This window comes from Bufo bufo, chromosome 5 (genome assembly GCF_905171765.1).
Source record: "Bufo bufo chromosome 5, aBufBuf1.1, whole genome shotgun sequence".
Taxonomy (NCBI): domain Eukaryota; kingdom Metazoa; phylum Chordata; class Amphibia; order Anura; family Bufonidae; genus Bufo; species Bufo bufo.
Window position 1 is genome coordinate 1,957,224 of NC_053393.1, and position 19,717 is coordinate 1,976,940.

At 51.3% G+C, this 19,717-nt stretch overlaps 1 protein-coding gene across 3 annotated transcripts in view; it reads right to left on the reverse strand.

Moving 5' to 3' along the window:
* Window positions 1-19,717, reverse strand: part of PARP10 (poly(ADP-ribose) polymerase family member 10) — a 31,287-nt gene that overhangs the window by 996 nt on the left and 10,574 nt on the right. For all 3 annotated transcript variants that reach the window (XM_040432132.1, XM_040432131.1, XM_040432133.1), the window contains 5 exons: window positions 17,254-17,819; window positions 10,807-11,019; window positions 10,503-10,611; window positions 1,213-2,102; window positions 844-1,018 (listed from right to left, as the gene is read on the reverse strand). In XM_040432132.1, coding sequence (XP_040288066.1) covers window positions 844-1,018; window positions 1,213-2,102; window positions 10,503-10,611; window positions 10,807-11,019; window positions 17,254-17,819 — 1,953 coding nt within the window. The remainder of the gene's footprint in view (window positions 1-843; window positions 1,019-1,212; window positions 2,103-10,502; window positions 10,612-10,806; window positions 11,020-17,253; window positions 17,820-19,717) is intronic.

The following is a 19,717-nucleotide window of genomic DNA, read 5'->3' on the forward strand; positions in this document are numbered from 1 at the left end:
CAATGGAGAGGGTATCGGAGGAGGAGCGTGACACAATGGAGAGGGTATCGGAGGAGAAGCGTGACACAATGGAGAGGGTATCGGAGGAGAAGCGTGACACAATGGAGAGGGTATAGGAGGAGAAGCGTGACACAATGGAGAGGGTATAGGAGGAGAAGCGTGACACAATGGAGAGGGTATAGGAGGAGAAGCGTGACACAATGGAGAGGGTATAGGAGGAGAAGCGTGACACAATGGAGAGGGTATACGAGGAGGAGGGTAACACAATGGAGAGGGTATAGGAGGAGAAGTGTGACACAATGGAGAGGGTATACGAGGAGGAGGGTGACACAATGTAGAGGGTATAGGAGGAGAAGTGTGACACAATGGAGAGGGTAAAGGAGGAGAAGTGTGACACAATGGAGAGGGTAAAGGAGGAGAAGTGTGACACAATGGAGAGGGTAAAGGAGGAGAAGTGTGACACAATGGAGAGGGTAAAGGAGGAGAAGTGCGCCACAGCAGAGAGGGTATACGAGGAGTAGCGTGACACAATGGAGAGGGTATCGGAGGAGAAGCGTGACACAATGGAGAGGGTATAGGAGGAGAAGCGTGACACAATGGAGAGGGTATAGGAGGAGAAGCGTGACACAATGGAGAGGGTATCGGAGGAGAAGCGTGACACAATGGAGAGGTTATCGGAGGAGAAGCGTGACACAATGGAGAGGGTAAAGGAGGAGAAGCGTGACACAATGGAGAGGGTATACGAGGAGGAGTGTGACACAGCAGAGAGGGTATAGGAGACGGGTGAATTGTCGTGTAAGGAGATTTGCATCGGATGACGTCTTGTTGCCTGTCAGTTCTTACCGTTCTTTCCACAGAAGCTGCGGTTAAACCCATGGTGACAGATTTCTTTGGCGCCATTTTCTGTGGTTCCATGGTAAAGTGTGCGCTCAATGAGGGTTCCGGGGCGCTGCGCCAGCATGCTCTGCTTTTTCAGCTGGTACTGGTTATACAGTAAAGTGTTTTGCACCTTTTGCACCTAAACGAGCAGATAAGTGGTCAATATGAGCTTCAGCCTGGTGGCTACATGGCGGTCTAATCCCCTGCTCTTCTACAAGAGAAGGCACGGCGACCATGGACGTTACAAACCATTGTGTGGGCGCCATGTTTAACGGTAACATGCATGTTCAGGTATATTACATTGCATCAATGTTGTAAGAGAAGCGGAATTACCTGAAGGACTTGAGTGACGGATCCCAGCTCATGTAGTGTGTCGAGGAATTGCTGGACAACCCTGTTATACTCCTCTGATGAGTCGGACACAGGGATAAGGACTACTGTCTGCAGTGGGTCCAGAGTCATAGGCCCGGCCTGAGGCCTGCTGCCTGCAGGGAGTGCGTCCAGGATCAGGGACAGTTGTTCCTGGCACTTTAGGGGGTTTTGTAAGAATCCGTGTATCTGTGCCTGCCCTTCATGCACAGTAATGGTCACCATGTGTTTCTTCTCCAGAGCAGACAAGATCTCCGCTTTGTTCTGGAAATTGTCTATTCCATCCAGGGTCACAGTGCATAGCCTTCCGGTAACGGCCTTCCTTATGGTTGCACATGCCACCACCAGACTGGTCTCGTCCTCTGCCAGTACCTTTATTTGAGCAGTGTTCAAAGCTTTTTCTATCTCATTTCCAGAAACCTCAATGTGCTCTTGGGCATGAGTTGTCTTATAAGGCCAGGGATTTTGTAGAGACATTTCTAGAGCCCTCTGTAAAGATTCTTCTACTTCCTCCAAGACTTGTTCTCTAAGAGAAAGCTCTAGAGCCTGTTGTAACTGCTTGTCCTCGTCCTCCATGGTTGTGCCTTGGGTGTCCATGGACATCTGTATGGCTAGGAGCAGCTGAGCTTCTTCATCCAGTCGTTCGCTCTGAAACTCATCTCGTGACATCTTACACGCCTGGTCCAGCTCTTCATCCTCACTTTTAGAGGAGCCTTCATCTTGGCTTTTGGCAGAGTTATCTGTATAGAGATCCACTTCATTGTCTTCTTGTTTTAGGTTCCATTCAACGGTTTCTCCTTTGTCGTCTTCATCCTGTGAACTCTCCAGGAGAGAAGCAAATACCTTTATATCCTCTGGGAGAAAGGGGGCATAAAAAAAAAAGAATAGAATAAGATATGTAAGAATTCATAGCCATCAGCAAAAAGATACAATCTCCTCCTCTGTCCTCCCTCCAGACCCTCCCCTCTGTCCTCCTTCCAGTCCCTCCATCCTCTGTCCTCCTTCCCGTCCCTTCATCCTCTGTCCTCCCTACAGACCCAACTCCTCAGTATTCCTTCAGACCCTTCATCCTCTTCTGTCCTCCATCCAGACCCCCCCACCCCCACTCCTCCATCCAGACCCCTCCCTTTCTGTCCTCCCCTTAGACCCCTCTTTCCCCTCTACGAGATGGGGAAAAGCACTCATTTTGTGAACATTGTATTCGTGTAAATGAAGTTAAATGATCTGGACTGACATTCTGCTGTTTGGACACAAGAGACCGCTGTTTCCGAACTATAGCTAAAAAGGACTGCATTTCTAGATTCATCTGATGTTGAAAACTCTCTGGGGGTGGAGTTACAAGCCTGGAAAGGAAGTGAAGGATCCTCCATCTTGAGGTGAGCTTGGAAGAGGCATTGAGGAGCTGTGTGTGAGGAGAATCCCTCGACATCCAAGCGTGAGAGCATGCTTCAGGGACCAGAGCTGCAGCCAAGGGGAGCTGATTGTGTCCCAGTCACAAAGCAGATCGGGTTGGTAAGACTAATTGTGCACACATCTCAGAGTTTTGGTGCCTAGGATCCTAGAGACTGAGACCAGGCCTGCAGTCAGTTAGGTTTGCGGTTTGTGTCAGGCCACAAGTGTTGTTAACTGCTCTTAACAAGGACTTCACGTTTAACGTTCACACCTGAGAGCTGAGAAGCTTCACAACTAATTTAAGCCAGGCTGGTGTATTCAGGAGAAACACTATAGGTACGTGCTGTTTAACCAGTTGTTGGGAAAGGGAATTATAGCATGTAATCAAATTGTAAGCTGCTGTGCTGCACCGCAGGCTAGCCCGCATTAAACACCAAACAATTGTTCCTGATTCTAGAGTAATAACAGGTAAGACGAGGCTGGGCTATTTTGTGGGTAAATTTACCGCTAATACCTCCAGCATCCCCCAAAGGGCGCTGCGCTGTACAGCACAAGGGTCACAGCCCCTGGCTGGGTGTATGTAAATTTATTTGTGTGTAACCAATATCTGTGGTTGCGTTCATGACCACGTTTAAGTAAAAATACGGTTTTGGAAAAACTGGTGTTTGAGTTACTTTCTTCATTCGTGACTTCGCTGTATCCTGGGGAGCTTACCCCGGTACACGGATTACAACTTGGCGTAGTCAGCAGGATACAGCGACCGTTATATATGGGAACGTCCATAAAGACCCAGCTTAGGGTGCTCCAGTGTAAGGCAAGCTTGCCCCAATACAGCTGGAACAACCGGCCCCAGTGCCGCCGATATTGCCTGCCCCCGCCAAGCCAGCCCCAGCCATCCCTGTGGAGGCGAAATGGAGTCATCTCGCCAAATTTAACATCAAAAACATGACTTTGCAGGACTTGACTGAAAGGGTACGGAGTGTGGTTAAAATGTGTAACCTGAGCTGTGGGTGGAGGTTGCGTTAGGGGCTCTAGAATGTGACGTCAGACGGACAGTGATGCGGGGATAACTCGGATGCGGGGGCTCACTGAAAGAGGGCCCCTCTGCTGGGCTTGTCAACAGTATGGCCATATGGCCAGAGAGTGCCCGATACAGATGGAGTCTGAGTCGACGTTAAACTTCAGACTGTCGCAGTACCTGGGTGTCCTGCGGCAGTACATCAGAAGCTAAGCCCCATGCGTGAAGAACACGGCCTGTATCCCAGCAGTTATGGAAGCAGAGTTGGAAGGCCAGAAGGTACACTGCCTAGTTGATACACGGTCGGAGTGCACCCTTATGCCTCTAGAGTTCTTCGAGAGAGACTTTTTTGCACATGGAGCTGGAAGTGTCATCAGGCTGACAGCTACCAATTACCGTGAGATGAAGGTGCGAGGGATAGTATGGATGCGGATCCGACTATTTGGACAAGACATCCGCAAGAAGGGGGTTGTGCTGGTGGACCATTCGTCCCGGAGAGAAATGGAGGTGACGCTAGGTATGAATGTGCTGAGAGACCTAGAACATAGTCTGTATGCAAAAATAGGGCCGAAGTATTGGCAACGGGCCACCACCCACCGGCCAACCCTGAAAGCTTTACAGCAGATGGTGAGGAGCTGTAGTCTGCAAAAGAGCAACATGTCTGGTTGGCCCATTGGACAAGGTGCTGCGGAGGACCCCGGTGAAGATCCCACCTCGACAAGAACAAATATTGATGCTGCCGGTGGGGGCTGGACAACAGCTGAATGGACTGGAGGTCCTGATCAAGCCCGCTTACCAAGAGGAAACGCAAACTCACCCACTGGGAGCCCGGGCCCTTGCTATTGTGAAGGATGGATGTGTGCCTGTACGGTGTCTCAACGTTGAAGACTGCGAGTTAACCGTTCCTGGGAATACCTTGCTGCCCAAAGTGTATATGTCCAAAGGGGAAATCCCTCGATGAAGGGGCTTCACGCTACAGCCTGATAGGAGATCAGCCTGGACCTATGCTGTAGAGGTCCATCAAAGGGAGACCCCGACAGCGGAGTGGAATAGCCAAGTGATCATGGCCCAGATGGGGGTGGACTGCAAGACCCTGACTCCAGGGCAACAGAAGCTGCTGGAAGAAACCCTGTGGCAATTTCAGGAGGCTATTTCGACACATGATGAGGACTTCGGGTGTGCTTCCACCGCACTGGCAATGCTGCACCAATCAGGGAACGGTATCAGAAAATCCCGCCCAAGACGCACCAGGAGGTGAAAGACATGGTAGCCAGTATGCTGGAAAATTGGGTCATCCAGGAGAGTCAAAGTCCCTGGGCTGCTCCAGTGATGTTGGTGCGGAAAAAAGATGGGAGTCTCCGGTTCTGTGCGGATTATCAGAAGCTGAATGCCCAGATCATCCGGGATGCCTACCCCCTTCCGTGGATTGAGGAGTCGTTGTCCGAACTGAGTCATGTTCTTCTCGACTTCTGATCTGGCCAGCGAGTATTGGCAGGTACCGGTGGCCAAAACAGACAAAGGTTCAACTGGATGCCATTCGGCCTGTCCAATGCCCCGGAAAAACATTCCAGCGGCTAATTGAGCACTGGCTAGCGGACCTCAACTTTGAGTTAGTATTGATATACCTGGACAAGATAGTAGTGTTTGGGACCTTCTTTGAGGATCACCTCCAGAAACTGCAACAGGTCCTAGGACACCAGCAAGACCATGGGCTCAAGATCAAGCCCAAGAAGTCCCAACTGTTCCAACAGAATTTCAGACAATTGGTCATCCCGGAGGGGGTAAAGCCAGCCCCTAGCAAGGTGGAGGCCATCCAGAAGTGGCCCCAGCCACGTACACTACGAGAGGTGCGAGCATTCGTGGGACTGGCCGGCTACTACAGGAGGTTTATACCCAAGTTTGCTCATTTGGCAGGCCTGTTAAATGAGTTATCAAGAGGCACTGCAGGGCCCAAAGAATCATCCCATCGAGTGGGGACCCTGGCACCAAGAGGTCTTTGAAGCAGTGAAGGAGGTGCTGACCAGTGCCCCGATTCTGGCTTATTCACGATTCGATACCCCATTTCTGCTGTACACTGACGGAAGTCTACACGGTCTGGGGCCATGTTATCCCAAGTCCAGGACGGACGTCAGCATCATTGCCTATGTCAGCCGGTCTCTGAGGGAGTCAGAGCGCAACCCTGACAACTATAGCTCCTTTAAATTGGAACTACTGGCACTTGTGTGGGCCATGACCGATAGGTTGGCGGGAGTACCTGACAGGTGCAGAGGTGACCGTGATGACAGACAACAACCCGTTAGTACATCTGGGGAATGCCAAGCTCAGTGTGCTTAAATAGAGATGGATGGCTCGCCTTTCTAAGTACCAATACCGCATCAAGTTCCGGTCGGGGAGAGAGAGCGGCAACGCCAATAGGCTCGCTGACTTTAGAGTGCCAATGAAGAGCTAGAAGACCCTGAAACTTCTAACCTTGGTCGATTACCCATGTTCCAGGATGTGGTACATTCAAGTGGGATGGCGTCCGGGATGCCAATGGTGTTGGGAAAGACGTTGGCTGATTGGGAGAGGGTCCAGACTGCCTGCCCAGACCTGTGGAAAGTGAAAGAATAGGTCCGGACCAGGATCTGATGTCGGCCAGAAGAGCGGGCCCCTCTGACTCCGGAGGGCCAGAAGTTGTTGAGGCAGTAGGATAAGCTGACTGTTACCCAGGGTTTCCTGTGTCAGACCACATACTTGCAATCAGAGCTCCAGTACCGGCAACAGATTGTCATCCCCATGTCACTGGAACTGGAGACCGCCTGGGAAGCTCATGAGAGGGGTGCCCATTGTGGCAGCAACAAAACGCTCAAGTGGCTCCAACAGCTGGTATACTGTCCAGATTTGGCAGACATGGTGGCTGAGGCATGTCTCAAGTGTCTGCCCTGCGGGCTGAGTAAGAGTACTGAACAGCGGGCTCCTGTCCAGGCCATCCGGACCTCAGCGCCCCTAGAGCTCCTTATGATCGATTATGTACAGATTGGGTACTCTACCTGACGACCAGACACTCGTATTGTCTGGTCATGAGAGATCATTTCACTATGCGGTGGCTGTACCTACCAGCGGCAGAGTCGGCAGCTGAAGCAGTCTGCAAACACTTTATACAGGTGTTTGGGTGTCCATGGAGGTTACATTCAGACCAGGGGACATGTTTTCAGGGTACTCTAATGAATGAGCTGTACCAACTGTATGGGATCAAACAGTCCAGCACCAGGCCCAGGGAAATAGGGCATGCGAGCGGTTTAACCGCACCTTGCTCCAGATGCTGCAGACTCTGGAGGACAGCCAAAGGGCCCGGTGGCCGGAGTACCTACCCGAACTGATGTGGGCCTATAACAGGGTACACAGTACCACTGGTTACTCCCCACATATGCTCATGTTTGGGAGAGCCGGATGGGAGATTAAATGGAGCCACCACCGAGAAATACCACTACATGGGTGCAAGAGCACCGCTGCTGGCTGAGAGCGGGACACAAGGTTGTGGGGAAGCGCCCGAGACAAGTGGTTCACTCTAACCCAAGACCAGTGAGTGCAGAGGGATGGTCAGGGCCAAGTGGTCATCTGAGAGGTTGGATGGGCGGTGGGAAGCGGTCCCATTCTAAGCGAAGAGGAGGGTAGACCGTGCCATAGAGCCAGTAGGGCCTGGGGAGCCCTCACAGAACTTGCACCGTAACATGCTGAGGCATTGTAATTTTGATGAGCCCGTGTGTGTGTGGAGGAAATGCCTTCTCCGAGTACAGAGGAAATCCCCTTAGATGAGGAGGAATGATGGTCCCTGCCATGGTACCCACAGAGGCTCCGGCCGTGGCAGGTTTGCCACTCAGGGAAAGTGTTGAGCAGCCAGCAGCTCCTCCATTAGATGTGCCTGACGCCCCAAGTGCTCCTGAGCTTGTCACTCTGCGAAGAACAACCAGGCCCAATGTTGGTGTGCCCCCACAGCACTATGCCCAGGAGGAGTTTGTATGGTGACGATTTGGACTGACATTCTGCTGTTTGGCCACAAGGGGCCACTGTTTCCTAAGCATTGCTAAAAAGGACTGCATTTCTAGATTCATCTGATGTTGAAAACTCTCTGGGGGTGGAGTTACAAGCCTGGAAAGGAAGTGAAGGATCCTCCATCTTGGGGTGAGCTTGGAAGAGGCATCCAGGAGCTGTGTGTGAGGATAATCCCTCGACATCCAAGCGTGAGAGCATGCTTCTGGGACCAGAGCTGCAGCCAAGGGGAGCTGATTGTGTCCATTACCCTGATCTAGTTCAAAGGAAAGGAAATTGCAGCCAGGAATTCAGATGGGAGCTGAGGAGTAAAGCCACAGACACTGCAGTACCGCACACTTGTTGGAGAAACCCTTGTTCTGTCCACAGTCACCAGCTTACACAAAGCAGATCCGGGTTTTGGTGCCTAGGATCCTACAGATCCTAGTTAGGTTTGCTGTTTGTGTCAGGCCACAAGTGCTGTTAACTGCTCTTAAAGGGGTTGTCCCACGAAAAATATTCTACAGTTTTCAAACCAGCACCTGGATCTGAAGACTTTTGTAATTGCATGTAATTAAAAATTTAGCATAGCCACTGAGTTATTCAATAAAATGTATCTGTATAGCGCCACCCGCTGTTTTTTTTTCTTCTTATTTCTTTGACCGGCTCATCCTTCAACTGTCGCCTGAGCTGAGACACGCCCCCTTAGCTGCAGCAGAAAGGACACTCCCCCTGAGCTGTCAGCTTGATATAAATCTAGCAGAGCAATGAATGGGGAGATCTCAGGATCCATGTGAGGTACAGGGCTGGTTCTGGCTTTGTTAGAAAGACAGACAGTCATGTGCTATAAAATGTCAGATTTTAATTTTTTACATTAATCATGGGATAACCCATTTAACAAGAACTTCACGTTTAAAGGGTCAGTTCACACCTGAGAGCTGAGAAGCTTCAAAACTAATTCAAGCCAGGCTGGTGTATTCAGGAGAAACACTATAGGCACGTGCTATTGACCAGTTATTGGGGAAGGGAATACTATAGCATGTAATAAGATTGTTAGCTGTTGTGCTGCACCGCAGGCTAGCCCGCATTATGCACCCAACAATTGTTCCTGATTCTAGGGTAATAACAGGTAAAGCGTGGCTGGTCTATTTGAGCCCACCAGTAGGTAAAATTACCGCTAATACCTCCAGCATCCACCAGAGGGCGCCGCGCTGAACAGCACAAGGGTCAGCCCCTGGCTGGGTGTATGTAAATTTACATGTAACCAGCATCTGTTGCGTTCATGACCACGTTTAAGTAAATATACGGTTTTGGCAAAACTGGTGTTTGAGTTGCTTTCCTCATTCATGACTTCACCGTCTCCTGGGGAGCCCACCCCGGTACACGGCTTACACCTCCAGACCCCTTCTCCCCCCTGTCCTCCCTCCAAATCCCTACCTCTCCTTCTGTCCTCCCTCCCTCCCTCCCCCTCTGTCCTCCCTCCCGACCCACCCTTCCTCCCTCCCGACCCACCCTTCCTCCCTCCAGACCCTTCTCCCTCTGTCCTCCCTCCAGACCCCTCTCTCCCCCCGTCCTCCCTCCAGACCCCTCTCTCCCCCCGTCCTCCCTCCAGACCCCTCTCTCCCCCCGTCCTCCCTCCAGACCCCTCTCTCCCCCCGTCCTCCCTCCAGACCCCCCTCTCCCCCCGTCCTCCCTCCAGACCCCTCTCTCCCCCCGTCCTCCCTCCAGACCCCTCTCTCCCCCCGTCCTCCCTCCAGACCCCTCTCTCCCCCCGTCCTCCCTCCAGACCCCTCTCTCCCCCCGTCCTCCCTCCAGACCCCTCTCTCCCCCCGTCCTCCCTCCAGACCCCTCTCTCCCCCCGTCCTCCCTCCAGACCCCTCTCTCCCCCCGTCCTCCCTCCAGACCCCTCTCCCTCTGTCCTCCCTCCAGACCCCTCTCCCTCTGTCCTCCCTCCAGACCCCTCTCTCCCCCCGTCCTCCCTCCAGACCCCTCTCTCCCCCCGTCCTCCCTCCAGACCCCTCTCTCCCCCCGTCCTCCCTCCAGACCCCTCTCTCCCCCCGTCCTCCCTCCAGACCCCTCTCTCCCCCCGTCCTCCCTCCAGACCCCTCTCCCTCTGTCCTCCCTCCAGACCCCTCTCCCTCTGTCCTCCCTCCAGACCCCTCTCTCCCCTCGTCCTCCCTCCCGACCCCTCTCCCTCTGTCCTCCCTCCAGACCCCTCTCTCCCCTCGTCCTCCCTCCCGACCCCTCTCCCTCTGTCCTCCCTCCAGACCCCTCTCTCCCCTCGTCCTCCCTCCAGACCCCTCTCTCCCCCGTCCTCCCTCCAGACCCCTCTCTCCCCCCAGACCCCTCTCTCCCCCCGTCCTCCCTCCAGACCCCTCTCTCCCCCCGTCCTCCCTCCAGACCCCTCTCTCCCCCCGTCCTCCCTCCAGACCCCTCTCTCCCCGTCCTCCCTCCAGACCCCCCCCCCTTCCCTCCCTCTAGATCTCGGGAAGGTTAATACATATTAATTCATAGTATAGTAATGGATGTCAGATAATCCCTCTGTGGCCGCTTACCATAGAAGATGCCATTCACAGAGGACGTTATAGGGGTTTTCCATCACAGGAATTAATGGCATGCCATGCGGATATGCGTCACTGTCTGATCAGAGGGGACAACGTTCGTGACCTCAAAATCCTGACCATGAAGGGGCAGCAATGAAGACGCTGGCCATCCACAGCTGTATACCAGCACTGACACCCCTTATTACAGGTTCATGCCCAGACCACGTGCACTCAGGGAGAGGACAGGGGAGTGTATCACAGCCCACGCTTTCCGTACAGGATGTGCAGCTCACCTATGTCTGCAGCAAGCCGTGCACCTGCTGCTTCTGACAACTCTTCAGCCATGATGGACTGTACAGGAGAGGTGTCGGAGATATGTACAAAGCTCCAGGGATCCACATGCTACAGGAAAAGACAAGATTACATGGAAGACTAAGGCCTCATGCACATGACCGTATCAGCGAGTTGCAGACCCCAAAACAGATCTGCAAAATACAGACGCAGTCCGTGTTGTCTCACATCCAGTCGTGTGCATGAGGCCTAAAGATGAGAATTGTATTTATTAGCTGTCAGATTCACTATGTGCTGCGCCTTTACCTTACTGCCCGCCACATTCCAACTAAGATGAGACATGTCGATGATGCACCGTTGCTGCTGTTCAATCTCCAGCACTGCCTGCTGACCCTCGTCTTCCAGTAGAAAGAGTGACACCCCCGGATACTGTAATGTCACCATACGAGATGACAGAGAGGACACCATGTGAGAAAGAAGCTCCACTGCCGTCTTACAGGAGACCACATCTCCAGCAACCTAGGAGATACAGAGTAAATGAGAGGCACCACAGTTGAAGGCCTGGACACACAGAGCCCACCAGACACGTCAGACTCATCTGTCTATACCGACCCCACATGTGCAGAAGATCCTACAAATCATTATTTATGGTCGCTAATTGCAGTTATTACCAATAGTCAGAATCACTCAGCTCTGAATCACCATGTAAAAGGGAATATTAGAAGCATCAGAGACCGATGGGAGCCTCAGGGATCGATCGGTGCCATTTATAGGTCAGAGACTGATGGGAGCCTCAGAGATCGATCGGTGCCATTTATAGGTCAGAGACTGATGGGAGCCTCAGAGATCGATCGGTGCCATGTATAGGTCAGAGACCGATGGGAGCATCAGAGATCGATCGGTGCCATGTATAGGTCAGAGACCGATGGGAGCCTCAGGGATCGATCGGTGCCATGTATAGGTCAGAGACTGATGGGAGCCTCAGAGATCGATCGGTGCCATGTATAGGTCAGAGACCGATGGGAGCCTCAGAGATCGATCGGTGCCATGTATAGGTCAGAGACCGATGGGAGCCTCAGAGATCGATCGGTGCCATGTATAGGTCAGAGACCGATGGGAGCCTCAGAGATCGATCGGTGCCATGAATAGGTCAGAGACCGATGGGAGCCTCAGAGATCGATCGGTGCCATGTATAGGTCAGAGACCGATGGGAGCCTCAGAGATCGATCGGTGCCATGTATTAGGTCAGAGACCGATGGGAGCCTCAGGGATCGATCGGTGCCATGTATAGGTCAGAGACTGATGGGAGCCTCAGAGATCGATCGGTGCCATGTATAGGTCAGAGACCGATGGGAGCCTCAGAGATCGATCGGTGCCATGTATAGGTCAGAGACCGATGGGAGCCTCAGAGACCAGGGCACCATGACAGTCTGAGGGAACATGACAGACAGTGGAAGCATCAGAGACCAATGGGAGCGTCAGAGACTGATGGGAGCATGGCAGACCAGGGGATCTTGACTGTCTATGGCAGGGATGGCCAACCTGTGGCTCTCCAGCTGTTGTAAAACTACAATTCCCACCATGCCCTGCTGTAGGCAGTCTGGGCATGCTGGGGGTTGTAGTTCTGCAACAGCTGGAGAGCCGCAGGTTGACCATCCCTGATCTATGGGATCATGAGAGACTGATGGAAATGTCAGAGACCAGAGGCCGTGAGAGACCGATAGCAGAATGACAGACCAGGGGACCCAGACAATCGTTGGGACCATCAGAGACCGATGCCAGATTTGAGATACCAAGGAACCCCTGGAGTCTATGCAGGGGCGGATTGGCCATAGACCCTACAGGGAAGTTTCCCGGAGGGCCAATTCCCCAAGGGGCCACCCAAGTCCTCCTCTCTGCTTCTGATGGGGTACGTAATGAGCTCTCAACAGTAATTGATGCTGTGAGAATCAGGTAGTCATGTACCCGGCCCTCCTGAATTCAACTGCTGCAGCCGCACCTCCCCTCCTAGAGAACTGGAGGAGGTGGACAGAAGACGGCAGCTATTGATGGCCACCACAGAGGGACGGCTTTTGGGGCAGTATATTGTGCTACACTGTTATTTGCAGGGGTGCGCCACATGCGGCCCTTGATACCATTCTGTGTGGCCCCCAACCATCTGGTAACAGACATGTATGTCTATGTCTTGTGGCTGCTCACATGTATTTTTCATGTATTTCTCCCATTAGATGGGAGTCCTGGAAGTGTAACTAGACATTAATGGTATATAATGTGTGTTCAATATGCCATAAGTACAATATTTCAGTTGTTAATACACCTTAAAATTTTAATTTCGGCCCTCGTCATTGGTTAAGTCTGGCAATGTGGCCCCCAACCAGGAAACGTTGTGCACCCCTGGTTATTTTGTTCTGCATGGATGGTACAAGTAGGCGGGGCAACACAGTAGGACCCCGCCTACTTGTGTTGCCCCGCCTTCTGTTAATTTGGACCTGCCTACAAAATGGGGCTACTTTTAGTTTTTCTTTTCCCAGGGCCACTTTAAGTTCCCAGTCCGCACCTGAGTCTATGGGATCATGAGAGAATGATGGGAGCGTGAAATACGATGGGACCATATAGGAATACAGGACCGTGAATGTTACACATGAAGGAAGCATGCCCATGGAGCGGCTGAGATGGAAAGGACACGGAATGGAGACAATGACAGGAAACAACTCATGGACAAGGCAGAACAGTCCGGGGGATGATGGAGCACAGAATTATTATAGAATGGGGCTTTTCAAATGCAACATCTTTCAAGTGCAACACTTTAAGTGCACATACTGAATTATACCAGAATGTAATATTATGTATATGGAATCCACTTTGTCATCGCTGCCGACTGCTGACCATCGCCCAATTCTCTCCTCTCCAGGTATGTCTGCATTGAAGCTAACTGCTACACCCAGCTTTTCCACAGTCTGATATTGTCCACACCCCTCATCTTTCCTTCTCATCCCTGGTATGTCTACATTGAACCATTAACGTCTCTTTCCCTGCTGGATTTATAGAGTATTTGTTTACTTACCTTGACTATTTCACCCCTGTATCTGGTCCTCCCTGATTAGGCCATATGTACCCCCCCCCCCCCTCCCCTCTTGGTCACACCTGATTGAACACTGAGTAGTATAAATCTAAGTCCTTAGATCTTCCAGACCTTGGTCTTTCCAAATGCAACATCTTTCAAGTGCAACCCTTTGGGCACATACTGAATTGTAGCAGAATGGAACCAGAAGGGAACCACAGTTACTGCAAACAATGTTTCACTTTTTCCTCTTACTCTTCCCACTTTTCCAAAATCTCCAGAAATACCCCCACATCCATTCACCAAGCAAGGAACTATTCATCTCTCCCTCCATCTTACCTTCTCAACTGACGGCTTGCACAAACCTGTTTGGTAATGTAAAACACAACACACACAGATACCTCCTGCCCTCTCCTATTCTCATCTATTAACACTTTCTCTGCTTCTCCTTACTGCTGGTGATATCTCTTCAAATCCAGACCCCCCTCAGCAAATCCCCACTATCACCTCCATGTCCCACTACAAATCTCCTTCTACAAATTTCTGCAACCCCTTAAACCTAATAACCATTCCTCTGACCCCTGCTCCTTTGGTTCCTCTTGCAGGAGCATTATGGAACGCACGCTCTGTCTGTAACAAACTGTCCTACATTCATGAACTTTTCATCTCTCAAAACCTTTCCTTTCTGGGTCTCACAGAAACATGGCTGACACCTCCTCCCCTGCTGCACTCTCTTATAGCGGATTTCAATTCACTCACACCCCCCGCCCCGGCTGCAAACATGGTGGAGGAGTTGGTCTTCTCCTATCAGACACCTGCTCCTACAGCCCAACTCCACTACCACCCTCCATTACACTCACCTCATTTGGAGTACACTCTGTTCGCATCTACTCTCCCTCCAACCTTCAAGTAGCTGTCATTTACCGCCCCCCAGGCCCAGCCACCATCTTTCTTGACCACTTTAACACCTGGCTACTACACTTTCTGCCGACATCCCCACTATCATCATGGGTGACTTCAACATCCCTATTGACACCTGCCACTCGGCCGCCTCTAAACTCCTATCACTCTCTTCCTCCTTCGGCCTATCACAGTGGTCTTCAGCTCCCACCCAGAGATGGTCACACTCTGGATCTGATCTTTACCCGTCTCTGCTCCCTATGTAACCTTTGTGACTCACCTCTCCCCCTATCCGACCACAACCTACTCACCTTCTCTTTACTGGTCTCTTCTGCTCCTCCCCCGGTCCACACACCAGCACACCCCCGCAGGAACCTAAACATCTCGACTTTTGCTTGCTTTCTGACTCTTCTGCCACTCTCTACTATCTGTTCCCTCTAAGACCCAGATACTGCCACCACCCTGTATAACACCACAATAAGTACAGCTCTGGACACTGTCGCCCCCTCACACACAACAAAACCCGAAAAATCAACAGACAACTCTGGCACACCAACCTGACCAAAAAACTCAGACAAGCTTCCAGGGCTGCTGAGCGGCGATGGAAGAAATCCCACCCTAAGGATCACTTCACCGCATACAAGCAATCCCTCCTCATATTCAAATCCTCACTCGCTGATGGGAAGCAGGCGACTTCTCATCTCTCATATCTTTCCTCGCCACGGCCCTAAACAACTTTTTAGCACTTTTAACTCCCTTCTTCGTCCCCCAGCGCCCCCACCCTCTCCTCCCTTCTCAGCTGAGGACTTTGCCACATACTTCAAACAAAAGATAGTCAACATCAGAGAAGGCTTCGGTGCACAGTCCCCACAGACCCTCTACACAACTGCTCAGTCCTCTTCTCCCAAAACCCGCTTCTCCACCATTACAGAAGAAGAACTCTCCACTCTCCAGATCACATCTCACCACCTGTGCACTTGACCCAATCCCATCCCACCTCATCCCTAACCTCACCACAGTGTTTATCCCAGCCCTAACTCATCTCTTCAACCAATCACTCACCTCTGGTGTCTTCCCCTCTGCTTTTAAACACGTTACCATTACACCCATCCTCAAAAAGCCTTCACTTGACCCATCTTCTTTGTCCAGTTATCGCCCCATATCACTTCTTCCGTATGCCTCAAAGCTACTTGAACAACATGTCCATTCTGAACTGTCCTCTCACCTCTTCTCCTGCTCCCTCTTTGACCGACTACAATCTGGCATCCAACCCCACCACTCAACTGAGACTGCCCTTACCAAAGTCACCAATGACTTACTGACAGCCAAAACAAAAAACATTACTCTGTCCTCCTTCTCCTGGACCTGTCCTCTGCCTTCTCCATTACACTGTCCTCCTCCTCCATTACTCTGTCCTCCTCTTCCTTGACCTGTCCTCTGCCTTCTCCATTACTCTGTCCTCCTTCTCCTTGACCTTTCCTCTGCCTCTGACACAGTCGACCAGTCCCTTCTGTTACAAACAATCTCATCTCTTGGCATCATTGACCTGGCCCTCTCCTGGATCACATCATACCTCACAGACCGGACGTTTAGCGTCTCCCACTCTCGCACCACCTCCTCGTCTCATTCCCTCTCTGTTGGTGTCCCACAAGGCTCTGTCCTAGGACCTCTGCTCTTCTCTAGAGTCCCATGGCTTTCAGTATCACTCCTACGCTGACGACACACAAATCTACCTCTCTGCTCCAGACAGCATCACCTTACTATCAAGAATCCCACAATGTCTATCTTCTATATCCTCCTTCTTCGCCTTTCTCTTTCTAAAACTTAACATGGATAAGACAGAATTCATCATCTTTCCCCCATCTTGCTCAACCCCCCCAACAGACCTATCTATCACGATCAATGGCTGCACACTCTCCCCAGTCAACCAAGTCCGCTGCCTTGGAGTGACCTTGGATTCTGCCCTCTCCTTCCGACCGCACATCCAAGCCCTTTCCACCACCTGCCGCCTCCAACTCAAAAACATCTCCCGCATCCGTGCTTTCCTCAACTTTGAATCTACGATTGTACATGCCCTCATTATCTCCCGCCTAGACTACTGCAACATCCTCCTCTGTGGCCTCCCATCTAGCACTCTCGCACCCCTCCAATCTATCCTCAACTCTGCTGCCCGACTGATCCACCTCTCACCCTGTTACTCCTCTGCCTCTCCGCTCTGCCATCCCTTCACTGGCTCCCCATTGCCCAGCGAATTCACTTCAAAGTACTAACAAATACATACAAGGCCGTCCACAACCTGTCCCCTCCCTACATCTCTGACCTCCCGATACATCCCCACACGTACTCTCCGATCCTCAGAAGACCTCCTTCTCTCCTCTTATCACCTCTTCCCACAATCACCTCCAAGATTTCCCCCGTGCATCCCCCATACTCTGGAACTCGCTGCCCCAACATATCAGACTCTCACCTACAGTGGAATCCTTCAAAAGAAACCTGAAAACCCACCTCTTCAGACAAGCCTACAACCAGTGACCCTGCTGCCTCTATACCGCCATGACCCGCTTCACTCGCACCTACTGTGTCCTTCTCCCATACCATGTAGATTGTAAGCCTCGCGGGCAGGGCCCTCTCTCCTTCTGTACCAGTCTGTAACTCGTCTTGTTTATGATTAGTGCAAATGTCTGTATTATGTATGTGCACCGCTTATCATATGTACAGCGCTATGGAATGAATGGTGCTTTGATAATAATAAATGGCTATAATAACCTGGAGCAGGGACAGGATCACCTCACCTTAAATCCACATCTGTCTTGTGCCTCTAGTGGGACAATGGTCACTTGGTCCATTCCTGCCAGCAGCTCATGTTGATATTCTTGCATGAATCGAAGCTCCGATGAGTCCATTAGAACCTCAGCTTCTTGCATGGACCTGAGTGAAGTGCCTGTGTCACTGCTGACCCTTGTCTCCTTGTCTCTTATGGCCACCATCGGAGGAGCTGCTGCCATCACCCCTTCAGGTATCTCTGCTTTTTGCTGACCCCTGTTCTGGTCCTTCACTGCTAGGTCTTGGGCCTGATCCTTGGAAAGGTCCATAATGACAGGTTCACTCCGTGCCTCCCCATGCCAGTCCTGAACCTCAATCTCATCCTCTGTTCTCATGTCAGTCTGCTGCCCATTCTGCAGCTGCCCCTGTAGCTCATTGCCACGGCCTTCCTCACCCTGTGGACCCTCGCTGTGGTTTCCTTCTTGCGGTCCAGTCTCCTCTGTGCTTGGAGACCCCATCAGAGTAGGGTAGTATGGAGAGACAGCAAGCTGGCAGTCCTGCAGTGAATGCGACCGACTCAGAACTCGTGCGGCCACTGAAATACAAAGAGGTAAAGGCCACTGAACCAGAACTGGCCATAAATGACCCACATCTATTAGCACAGGCAGAGACTGTGGAGCATTGCACTCAAACAAGGGGGCAGCCTGCTCTGGAGATAATGAGGACCACCATATACCCGTGCCCTGGCTGCCGGCACTTGCCAGATTTCCCACACATTCCCAATGGCTCTGTACACTTTGATATTTGTGCCGGTGACTGTCCGCTCTTCAAGGAGAATCTATCGCTCATCTCCTCTGTACTATGTTATCTTTGAGACCCCCGGTTATCAGAGACTATGTTATCTCTCAGAGACCCCCGGTGATCAGAGACTATGTTATACCTCAGAGACCCCCGGTGATCAGAGACTATGTTATATCTCAGAGACCCCGGTGATCAGAGACTATATTATCTCTCAGAGACCCCCGGTGATCAGAGACTATATTATCTCTCAGAGACTATATTATCTCTCAGAGACCCCCGGTGATCAGAGACTATTATCTCTCAGAGACCCCCGGTGATCAGAGACTATTATCTCTCAGAGACCCCCGGTGATCAGAGACTATGTTATCTCAGAGACCCCCGGTGATCAGAGACTATGTTATCTCTCAGAGACCCCCGGTGATCAGAGACTATGTTATCTCTCAGAGACCCCCGGTGATCAGAGACTATGTTATACCTCAGAGACCCCCGGTGATCAGAGACTATGTTATATCTCAGAGACCCCGGTGATAAGAGACTATGTTATATCTCAGAGACCCCCGGTTATCAGAGACTATGTTATCTCTCAGAGACCCCTGGTGATCAGAGACTATGTTATCTCTCAGAGACCCCTGGTGATCAGAGACTATGTTATCTCTCAGAGACCCCCGGTGATCAGAGACTATGTTATCTCTCAGAGACCCCCGGTGATCAGAGACTATGTTATCTCAGAGACCCCCGGTGATCAGAGACTATGTTATCTTTGAGACCCCCGGTGATCAGAGACTATGTTATCTTTGAGACCCCCGGTGATCAGAGACTATGTTATCTCTCAGAGACCCCGGTGATCGGAGACTATGTTATCTCTCAGAGACCCCCGGTGATCAGAGACTATATTATCTCTCAGAGACCCCCAGTGATCAGAGACTATATTATCTCTCAGAGACCCCCAGTGATCAGAGACTATATTATCTCTCAGAGACCCCCAGTGATCAGAGACTATGTTATCTCTCAGAGACCCCCAGTGATCAGAGACTATGTTATATCTCAGAGACCCCGGTGATCAGAGACTATATTATCTCTCAGAGACCCCCAGTGATCAGAGACTATATTATCTCTCAGAGACCCCCAGTGATCAGAGACTATATTATCTCTCAGAGACCCCCAGTGATCAGAGACTATGTTATCTCTCAGAGACCCCCAGTGATCAGAGACTATGTTATATCTCAGAGACCCCGGTGATCAGAGACTATATTATCTCTCAGAGACTATGTTATCTCTCAGAGACCCCCAGTGATCAGAGACTATGTTATATCTCAGAGACCCCGGTGATCAGAGACTATATTATCTCTCAGAGACCATGTTATCTCTCAGAGACCCCCAGTGATCAGACACTATATTATCTCTCAGAGACCCCCAGTGATCAGAGACTATGTTATATCTCAGAGACCCCGGTGATCAGAGACTATATTATCTCTCAGAGACTATGTTATCTCTCAGAGACCCCCGGTGATCAGAGACTATGTTATCTCTCAGAGACCCCCGGTGATCAGAGACTATGTTATCTCTCAGAGACCCCCAGTGATCAGAGACTATGTTATCTCTCAGAGACCCCCAGTGATCAGAGACTATGTTATCTCTCATAGACCCCCAGTGATCAGAGACTATGTTATCTCTCAGAGACCCCCGGTGATC